Source organism: Asparagus officinalis, chromosome 7 (genome assembly GCF_001876935.1).
Source record: "Asparagus officinalis chromosome 7, Aspof.V1, whole genome shotgun sequence".
NCBI lineage: Eukaryota > Viridiplantae > Streptophyta > Magnoliopsida > Asparagales > Asparagaceae > Asparagus > Asparagus officinalis.
In genome coordinates this window covers 77912333-77923727 of record NC_033800.1, presented here as the reverse complement: position 1 = coordinate 77923727, position 11395 = coordinate 77912333, and the positions used below count along the sequence as shown (strand labels likewise).

The following is an 11395-nucleotide window of genomic DNA, read 5'->3' as shown; positions in this document are numbered from 1 at the left end:
AATCACTAACTTACCACAGAAAATCACGAGTCATCGTCATCGTCAATATCCCTCCCCTGCACGCCAATATTACTTCCTCTAGCAAGTCCAACCTGAAAATAAATAGATTTTATTTTTAGAGTATGAAATTTAGCAATTGAACACATATATTATCAACATACCTCTGCACCAATGTCTAAATTTATAAGAGCCAAAACTTCCTAAATAAGTGATTATAAGTGTTGATGAAATAGGGCAAAATATTATCTAATTATGGATTAGATAATATTAGTAGTTGTATTTTTTGTCACAAACTGTATAACAAAAATGAGAACTTTACAACATCACCCTCCCATATTATCTAATTACAAAAATTAAGAAAATTGTAGAGATTACCTTAAGCTTATCACAATATCACAAACTGTATGAAAAAAATTAAGAAAAATTGTAGAAATTACCTTAAGTTTCTTGGCTGAAATAAGAGGAGTAACTAGCAAATAATTTGCTATAAAAGGGAGGGAAACTAAGGTCAGAAATTAAAATTAGGGTTAGGGTTTTGAGGAAGGGAAAATTAGTGTTAGGGTTTAGAGTAAGAGGAGTACTTACATGTCACCGGCGGCATGAATAGACGATGGCAATGGGCCAGAGAGGACTTGATTTCGGCGAGTGGGAGTAGCTAAAATTATGGTAGGAGGATGACTTGATTTAGGGGAACGGTAATGAGAGAGAGGGATGGAGATGTCGTCGATGATGTCGAAAGGGGTGACGGCCAACAGGGAAGGCACGTGCGTGAGGGGGGAGGTGGCGATGGGATGGCGCAAGGTCGTTTGATGGAGAAGGCCTTCCGTGTTGAAAAACGCGGCTCAAACAATCAACTTCGTCAAAAAATCATCGTGGGCCTGGGCCTTCTCGGGTTCGTTCACAATTCTCCACCTCGGTGAAGTTTCTTCCAAAACTGAGCCGACACCAAAGCATCCAAATGTCCCACTTGTTGTGACCAGTACGAACTCAATCCACAACAAGTCGAGAACCCGAACGAGAGTCCAAACAATCTCACCCCCATCGAAACTAATACAAAACCGGCTGCATCATAAAGACTGCCTACGTATCCTCTTACCCAAGGAATCAAGCCTCCCGTAGTTCATCCAAATGGCCGTCAACGGCCTCAACAATCACGAATGTGCAACAAGTTTTGACAATGAATAAACTTGTTGTTCGGAACCACCTTAGTGAGTATATCTATCGGATTATTCTTCGTGTGGACTTTAACAATCTCCACATCGCCATCTTCAAGAACATCCCGAAAGAAGTGATAACGAACGTCAATATGCTTCGTTCTCGCATGAAAAACCTGATTCTTCGCCAAATAGATAGCACTCATGCTATCATAATGAATAGTGACGGACCTCTGTGATATACCAAGTTCCTCCAAAAGTCCTCGAAGCCAAATAGCCTCCTTCACAGCCTCCATAATTGCCATATACTCTGCCTCCGTCGTAGACAAAGCCACTGTAGACTGTAAGGTGCATCTCCAACACACCGGCGCATGGGTCAAAGTAAACACATACCCCGTAGTAGACCGGCGCTTATCCAAATCCCCGGCATAATCTGAATCAACATAACCAATGCATAACTTCCCACCTTTAGTGTCCCTCTCATAAACCAAACCAATATTGAGCGTACCTCGAATGTACCTCAAAATCCATTTCACTGCGTCCCAATGACCCACTCCTGGATCATGCATGTATCTTGATACCATGCTTACCGCCTGTGATAAATCTGGTCTCGTACATACCATTACATACATCAAGCTTCCAACCGCACTCGCATATGGAGTCTTCGACATCAACTCACGATCTTCAACTGACTTTGGTGAAAGAACAGCTGAAAGCTTCAAATGGGCTCCCAAAGGTACACCAACTGGCTTCGTATCCATGCTAACATGGAATCGCTGTAGAACTTTCTTCAAATAAGCCACCTGTGTCAAACAAATTCTGCCCTTCTTCTTGTCTCTGCAGATCTCCATTCCCAAAATGCGCTTCGCCTCGCCCAAGTCCTTCATCTCAAACTCATTTGAAAGCTGAACTTTCAACTCATCTATAGCCGACCTGGAAATAGAGGCAACCAACATGTCATCGACATAGAGCAACAAATAAATATACGCACCTCCTTTCAACTTGCGAAAATATACGCAAGGATCAAACTGACTCCGAGTGTACGAATGACCAAGCATAAAACCATCAAATCGCCTATACCACTGTCGAGGAGACTGCTTCAAACCGTATAGCGATTTCTTCAGTTTGCAAACTAATTTTTCCTTCCCTACAGCTCGGAATCCCAATAACTGAGTCATATATATTTCTTCATTAAGATCACCATGAAGAAATGCCGTCTTCACATCCAACTGATCTAATTCCAAACCATACTGTGCCACCAAAGCTAGCAGAATCCGAATCGAAGAGTGCTTCACTACCGGAGAGAAAACCTCATTATAGTCAATATCTTCCTCCTGTGCATAGCCCTTCGCAACCAACCTAGCTTTGAACCTCAATGGAGTGCCCTCAATGCCCTCCTTCTTCGTGTATACCCACTTGCAACCAATTACCTTCCGCCCCTTTGGAAGCTCAACAAGCTCCCATGTATCGTTCTTATGAAGAGATTCCATCTCCTCCTGCATAGCCCCCTGCCACGAATCAGCCTCCGAACTCTGCTCGGCCTCTCTGAATGTAGTAGGCACCATCTCATCGATACTCTCCACCAGAGTGTCGGCATACCGTGCTGGCATCTGTATGTTTCTCCTCTGTCTCCGAACCGCAATAGAATCCTGAACCTGAGCCGTCGGTTCCTGATCCTGTACATTTGTACTCGTATCCTCCGTGTCACCGTCGTGCTCGCCTGGCGTCACCTCAGTCGGCACCTGCATGGATACTGTACCATCTGGACAATGTGGAGCTGCATCGATCTCCACCACCTGCGATATCTCCTCCGTCGGGTCGCTCTCCACCTGATGAGAGCTTGGAAGCTTCAAGATAGAAGCTTCATCAAACGTGACGTCCCTACTCAGCACAATTTTCTTATCAACTGGATCCCAAAGCATGTATCCCTTGACACCACGCTTGAATCCTACAAATATGGCCTTCCTAGCTCGAGGTTCCAATTTATCAGTTCTAACATGATAATATGCAGGGCACCCGAATACCTTGAGCTAGTCATAGTCATGTGCTGGCTTTCCCGACCACATCTCCATAGGGTTTTTCCCCTCAATCGCAGATGAAGGCAGCCTATTACTGAGGTGGCTCGCATATGTAAGTGCCTCAGCCCAAAAGATCTTCTCCAAACCACTCTGCGACAATAAGCATCGGATCTTCTCCAGTAAAGACCGATTCAACCTCTCTGTCACCCCATTTTGCTGCGGTGTATGACTAACCGTGAAGTGTCTCTCTATTCCCTCGTCTCGATATAGCTGCAAAAAGGGGTCTGAAGTATACTCACCACCGTTGTCGGATCGCAACGTCTTGATCTTTCTCCCAGTCTGCAGTTCCAATCTCTTCTTCCACTCCACAAACAAATCTAGGACTTTACTTTTCTTCGTCATGGTGTACACCCAACAACGCCTAGAATAGTCATCTACAAAAGTGACGAACCAATGTCGACCACCAAGTGATGCAGTCTTGGTGGGACCCCAAACGTTTGTGTGCACGTAATCCAGGATGCCCCTCGTCTGATGAATGGCAGTCCCGAACTTCACCTTCGTCTTCTTGCCAAGAACACAGTGCTCACAGAACTCAATCTTCCCACTCTTGGTTCCCTTCAATAGCCCCTGCTTGCACAATGCCTGCAGTGACTTTTTACCTGTGTGCCCCAACCTATAGTGCCAAAGTCTGCTCATGTCCGCTTCTAAAATAACCGAAGTAACCTGGCCAATCTCGGTGCTTCCCTTCAGATAATAAAAATTCCGATTACGGACTCCCTTCATCACCACCAATGATCCCTTAGTAACCTTCGCTACAGCATTTTTGAAAGTCACCTTGAATCCCTTCGCCTCCAAAGATCCAACTGAGATAAGATTTTTCTTCAGTTGAAGAACAAATCTCACCTCCTTTAACTCACGGACTACTCCATCGTGCATCCTAATCCGTACGGTACCTATCCCACAAACGCCACAGGATTGATCATTTCTCATGACAACAACGCCCCCGTCAACTTTCTCAAAAGATGCAAACCAGTCTCGCCTAGGGGTCACATGAAAAGTAGCGTCAGAATTAAGCATCCAATCTGATGCATCCACATGGTTCACCTCCGGAGTAATCAGTAGAGAAAAGCACGAATCATCGGAATCATCGCCTTTCGCAACGTTCACCTCATTGGCCTTCGGGCCCTTTTTCTTGCCATTTTCCTTCTCCTTGAGCTTCGGGCGGTCTCTCTTCCAATGTCTCTGCTCCTTGCAAAATGCACATTGGTTCTTTGTTAATTGATGGCGGCTTCTTGACTTTGACCTTCCTCTATTACCACCTTTCGGATATGGGCTTCTACCTCTCGTCAACAAGGCCTCTCCTGAAGTACTAGCGCGGGAAGTCTCATTGTCCTTCCTCCTCAAATCGTAATTGGTCAAAGCGTTAGTCACTTCACTATAGCTGATAGAAGATCTCCCGTTCAACAAAGTGATCACGAAGGTATCATACTCCTCATCCGGTAAGGAGCCCAACAAAATAATCGCCTTGTACTCATCCGATATCTTCTCATCAATATTCGCCAAGTCCGACAACAACTTAGTGTAGTTGTTCACATGAGCCGCTAGCGAGGTGCCTCTGGACATCTGAAATCTGGAGAGTCTTCGCAGCAAGTGCAACATGTTCTCAATACTCTTTGTGAGATACTTATTGTTGAGAATTTCCCTCATCTTCATTGCAGACGTCACCCCAATCACATCATATTTCAGCTCCTGTTCCAAACAAGACCTGATCACCCCACAAATGTTCCTATTCATTTTTTCTCATACCGCCTCATCATATTTAGGTGGTCTCTCGTGGACCATGATGGTCTCTTCCAAATTCTGAGCATTGAGCGCATCCTGTACGTCGCTCATCTACAAACCAAAGTTGATTTTACCGTCATACTTCACCACAATAATCTTAGTGTTCTGAAAACCAACTTGTATTGTACTCGCCATCGATTTGCTTCTTTCACCTTCTTCTCCCATTGCGAACCAACTCCAAATTGTAGAGAAAGAACAAATTTGATAGAATTAGGAACCACCCAACTAAACCCTAGATCTGATTCTAAATAGATTTCCTAACCACACGAGGAAAGCGAAATCTCCAACGGCAACTCCTAATACTATCTCCACCGAAGCCGAGAACTCCAAGAACCAAGCTTCACACAAGAATATTCCTCCACCAAAAAACCCCAGATCTGAAATCTGGGCTCTGATACCACTTGTTGCGCGCAGCGGAAATTTCGGCAGCACTTCGGCAGCACAACAAGAGTTAGGTCGCAATAAGAATTCTTGTTTCTCAAAGGGAACAAGAATCTGAAGCCTAATATCCCATCAAAGTGGGATATTTGCTCTTCCTCTCGTCAGCTCTAGGACTGCGCGTCAAGGGAACCTAAAAAACTATTACAAATCACACAAAAGCGATACAACCAATGTTTACGTGGTTCGGCAAATTGCCTACGTCCACGGGGCAAGGAGGGGGGAGATCTACTAATAGAGGGAGAGGCAAATTGCCTACGTCCACGGGGCAAGGAGGGGGGGGGGATCTACTAATAGAGGGAGAGAATACAATTAGGGTTTACAATCACTCACAAAATAAACCCTCAAACAAACTCTCAGATCCCTCACAATATCTCTAAAAAAGGATGAACAAAATAAACCCTAAAAGAAAAGCCTCTTCTTTTCTTTTGCACCTTCTCTGTAGCCGCAACACACCAAGCCGAAAATCAAATCTCCTGCTCTGCTGTGATTTTCTGCCGCAGCCTCGATTAAACAAACTCCTTGCTTGCCTCAAAACCCTAATAACATATCATTTATATAGGCAGGCGTTCCGTGTTGAAAAACGCGGCTCAAACAATCAACTTCGTCAAAAAATCATCGTGGGCCTGGGCCTTCTCGGGTTCGTTCACAATTGCTCTGATACCACTTGTTGTGCGCGTCGCGGAAGCGGGACAACCAAACGAGCGTGCTTCGAGAACCAAATCAAACAAACGTCGAGATAAAGGCCAGACAACCAAACGAGCGTGCTTCGAGAACCAAATCAAACAAACGTCGAGATAAAGGCCAAACAAATCAAATCAACGGTACAAATCCAAACACAATAGTTTTTACGTGGTTCGGCAAATTGCCTACGTCCACGGGGCAAGGAGGGGGGGATCTACTAATAGAGGGAGAGAATACAATTAGGGTTTACAATCACTCACAAACTAAACCCTCAAACAAACTCTCAGATCCCTCACAATATCTCTAAAAAAGGATCCACAAAATAAACCCTAAAAGAAAAGCCTCTTCTTTTCTTTTGCACCTTCTTTGTAGCCGCAACACACCAAGCCGAAAATCAAATCTCCTGCTCTGCTGTGATTTTCTGTCGCAGCCTCGATTAAACAAACTCCTTGCTTGCCTCAAAACCCTAATAACATATCACTTATATAGGCAGGCGTTCCGTGTTGAAAAACGCGGCTCAAACAATCAACTTCGTCAAAAAATCATCGTGGGCCTGGGCCTTCTCGGGTTCGTTCACAGTGCTCTCATACAAGGATGTAAATTTGTCAGGCCCATCTCAGGTTGTGCGAGGCCAGGAGGATTTACGGGGCTCTTCTGCTGCTTAAGTAACACATCGATCGTTACCATCCTCATCGGCATCCTCATTATCATTACTGTTGTTGGTATCACACCATTATCAGTGAATTTATGAGATAAATATATTGAAAAAAGGGATCTTAAAATTCGATTCACTCTCTATCCTATGAATCTGAACTAAATCTCAAGGGCCACATAAGTTATTACTATATCAGAGATAAGCTAAGTCGGTTCATGGATAAAGATGCCATTTATTGCGACTGTATTTGTTGTCCTACAAAATATTTGGCTTGGTTCGTTGTAACCTACATATCATTGACAATTGGGAGCTTGCTCATCTGTTTTATGTGTTTCTCTCAATGAGCTGTCCTTTACATTATTATTCCAATGATATCTCCGTACTCATTCCCATCGATTAAATTAAATTAAAATACTCACTCGTGTATCCATCAAGCGCATGCCTCCCTCCATCCTCAAATGTACGGTCTAGTGCGGCGGCAACACCGCACATGTAATTTAGGCACCACGTCATGGATAAGTAAGCATCAAGAAAAATTTCCATGCTCATCCAGCCACTCAATTATTCGCGCGCGGATTCAGTCTCCCACCGACCCTCATCCTACCGCTGCCCGCTCGCTCGTCATACTAGAATTTTCTTTTGGAAGTTTAAATTTTGGGGGGTAAATTTGATGTAGAACATGTTGTGCGCAGCGGAAATTTCGGCAGCACTTCGGCAGCACAACAAGAGAGATTAGATCGATAAGAATTCCCGTCTCACCAAGGAAACAAGAATCTGAAGCGGATATCTCAACCAAGTGAGATATCGGCTCTTCCTCTCATCAGTTCTAGGACTGACCTGTCGAGGGATCCTACAAGCTATTACAAATCACAGCAAGAACACAACTTTTACGTGGTTCGGCAAATAGCCTACGTCCACGGGGCAAGGAGGGGGAGATCTACTATTAGAGGGAGAGATACAACTAGGGTTTACAATCTCACAATCTAAACCCTCTCAAACAAACTCTCAAATCCCTCTTACAAAATCTCTCTCAAAGGGGTACACAAATCAAAGAACAATAAACAAAGGACTTTGCTTTCAAAATTAGCCGCTGCCTTTTTCTCCTCGGTTTGCACAAAACAGCCGCTCAAAATCAACCCCCAACTTTTGCACGCCCTCTGCTTCCGAACTCCTGAAGCCGCAAAAATCACGTCCTTGCTCTAAGCCGCACAAAACCCTAGGGAAGGGTTTTATACAAGACTTTCGGGTGGGCTTTGATGTTCACGCGTGGGCCAAAGGATTTTGTCCGCTGTTTTTTCCGCTGGCTCTCTGCATTCACGTGGTAGCCGTGGCCCCCACATCACAGTTAGTCTGTTATCTTTCATTCGTATAGTAGAATTCGAGCAAGCTATCATTCACTAAGGGACCATTGAATGCATTGCAAGGTGATTGCTGATATCTATTTAGCAAATATTTCTCAAGAAAATGGTAAAGTATATATAAATTAATTTGTGATAATGCCTTTTAGATGGTCAGAAAACATACTACTTGAGTAGAATTCACATATCCATAGATCTTTCAATTGCTTGATCATATATGAAGTCATAAAATCAGGATATTTTCAATATTTTAAAGTACATCATTTTCCTGGCGTTCATTCCTTAATGGAATGTGTTTTCTTTTGATCTCAGTTTCATTCCTGGGTAATAGTTTCTGGGAGAGTTTAAGATTGCTAGGAAAATGACTTTAAATTGTAAATGTCTCCAGACGACCTACATGATTGGCTTCTCGTTTTTATACCCTTATTAACATTTTTTCTGTCATTATTCGCATATTTTGTAGATAATGTTATTTTACAGCCCCCTGATTTCTTCATTATGTACATATATGTTAATACATAAGTTATCATAAATTTCCGGCTGAAACTGTAGAACTGTGGTGGATCTGAAAAAAGGTAGTCTTCCAAAGAGATAGGTATGCTTTGTTGTAGAAATATGGTGCCAATGATAACCTAGTATTGCTTGGTATAATGTTGGGACGCATACTACAATTGAGGAAGAAGAGGAGTCAATAACATCTTAGCTGATAGCTTAAAGTGGGGAGCTAATGGAGTACTCACCGCTTTGGCATTGCCATCATAACTAAATTTCTTCAGCATCTTCTGCAAGTAACTCTTCTGTGTCAACTTCAACTTCCCCTTCACACTGTCTCTCTCGATCTCCATACCCAATATCTTCTTTGCTTCTCCAAGATCCTTCATCTCAAATTCGGATGACAGTTCTTTTTTCAACTTTCTAATAGATGAAGTATTCCTGGAAGCTATGAGCATATCGTCAACATATAACAGCAAATAGATATACCCACCATTCTGTAGCTTGTGCATATAAACACACGGGTCATATGGGCTCCTCGTGTACCCTCGGACAATCATAAAGCCGTCGAATCTCTTGTACCATTGTCGCGGTGATTGCTTCAATCCGTAAAGAGACTTCTTAGCAGACATGTTTATGTCAAAGTGGGACAGTCGCAAGCCCAAATGCGGGCCTGGTCGAAGAAAATAACACCCACATCATCCAATAAGATTGTGACAACTCATCTCATCTCGTTAACATTTTATTTTTTTGTTTTCATCCCAAAAAGTTGTGAAAACGCTTTTCTTAATCTTAGATCACATCACCCAATAATACAATGACAGCTCATCTCATCTCATCTATTTTCTTATTTTTAAGAAAGAACGATCACATCACCCAATAATACAATGACAGCTCATCTCATCTCATCTATTTTCTTATTTTTAAGAAAGAACCAAACAAACTTTTTTAAGAAATTGGTTTCTTATAATTCATTTCCTTATTTTTTTCGCCAACCAAACAACATCAAAACAAGTTTTCTTAAAAAATCACTCACATCATCCTATAATAAGGTGACAACTCATCTCCATTTCTTTGATTTCTTCTTTTTTTTAGCAAACCAAACACTCCCAAAACAATTCTTTGATTTAATAGTTTTCCATTTCTTTGATTTCCCCTTTTTTTGGGGCAAACAAACCGGCCCTTAAGAGAAACTCCCCTTTTGCATTTTAGAGTACCTAAAATGCCCTCATACTTGGAAAAACTAAGAAAATGCCTAACTCGGGGAAAAAACATGGAAACGCCGTAACACTTAGAAAAATTATAGAAACACCCTTACACTTGAAAATATCCTTTAAAATCTTATAAATTACTTTTTTCCCTTCAACAATACAATTATAACACTTCTTTATATTATGTGTTGCGTGCACCAAGATACTAGTTATTAAATTAAAATAACTAGTTCATTATGTAAATCAATTTAATCTCTAATTTGGATAAAATTTAGAAGGATTTTGAGAAATTTACTTTTTAATTTATTAAAAAAACATAAATGTGGTTTTCTTCATGATGTGCATTTTGTCATTTGGATGCACGTGATTTTCACATACACAATCAGATCTAAGGTGCTTAGGTGACATTTCTAATATTTATTGGGTTATATTAAAAAAAGTGAAACTTTTTTTTTGTTTTTTTTGGGTTGGGGGGGGGGGGTGGGGGGGAGTTTGGGGCTATGAAGCTGATTTACATTCATACGATGTTGTTGATTTTGTGGTTTCCATGTACATCATGAGATGCTCGAGGCTTCTAATCTACTAACTTTTTTATTTTCGCGATTGTTTTGCAAGTCACAATATTGGAGCGCTAAAATGGCCTCCATACTTGGAAATATATGAAAATATCCGTCACATTCCAAAAAAAGTATAGGAATGCACTTATACTTAAAATCGCAAAAAAGTCTTATAAAATTATTTTTCCTTAATAATTCAACTATAACGCACTCTTCATGATCTTAGAGAGTGTCAATCGCAACATCATAGTGTATGGCGGGCATGCTAGTATTAAATTAACATTACTATTCATTAATTAAATTAATTTAAATCTAAATGTTTGGATAAAATTCTTAAATTGATTTGTGAAAATCCTTTTAAATTTATTACAAAGAGATAAATGAGTTTTGTCGCATCGATGCACTTTCATCCATTCGGATGCACGTGATTTTCACAGCACAGCGACTTAAGAATCTAAATGGAGTACAGATGAATTTTTTGTTACTTCTAAAATGGTGGAAATTTTTTGGGCGTAGGGGCCGGTTCGTGGGGGAGGGCAGCGGAGCCGGGGAGAATTCATCTAAAGTTTATATACCTTTGGAAGAGGGGGGAAAATTAGGTAACAGGGGGGACAAAAATGCTAAAAATGGTATGGTAGAATTTTTTATAAGGAAGGTAGCGCTGCAAAATAGCCTGTCCGCGGGCCAGGCCGGGTTCCCGGCCGGGTCGGTTGCCTCAGGCGAGCCGGTACCGGGCCAGGACAACAGGGCGGAGCGGGTCCACTCCGGCCCTAGGCAACCGCGTGCCGGTAGCCCGGCTCGGGGCCAACGGTCAGCCAGTGAATGACCGTTGTGTGAAAACGGCCGGCGGCCCGGGACAACGGTCACAGCCAGTGAGGTGATGTTGTGTCAAACGGCCGCCCGCGCCGTTGCTGGCCCAGCCCGGGCCGACCAAAAGGTCACCAGTGGTGACCGTGTGTGGCCAAAAGTTCGGGCGGGCCAGGCGC

General features: G+C 42.5%; 1 protein-coding gene across 1 annotated transcript in view; it reads left to right on the top strand.

The window, feature by feature from the left end:
* The window catches only part of LOC109847402, a 19502-nt gene continuing 8805 nt past the window's right edge, over positions 699–11395 (top strand). The window contains exon 1 of the mRNA XM_020416633.1: positions 699–892. Within this exon, the coding sequence (XP_020272222.1) occupies positions 699–892 (194 nt within the window). The remainder of the gene's footprint in view (positions 893–11395) is intronic.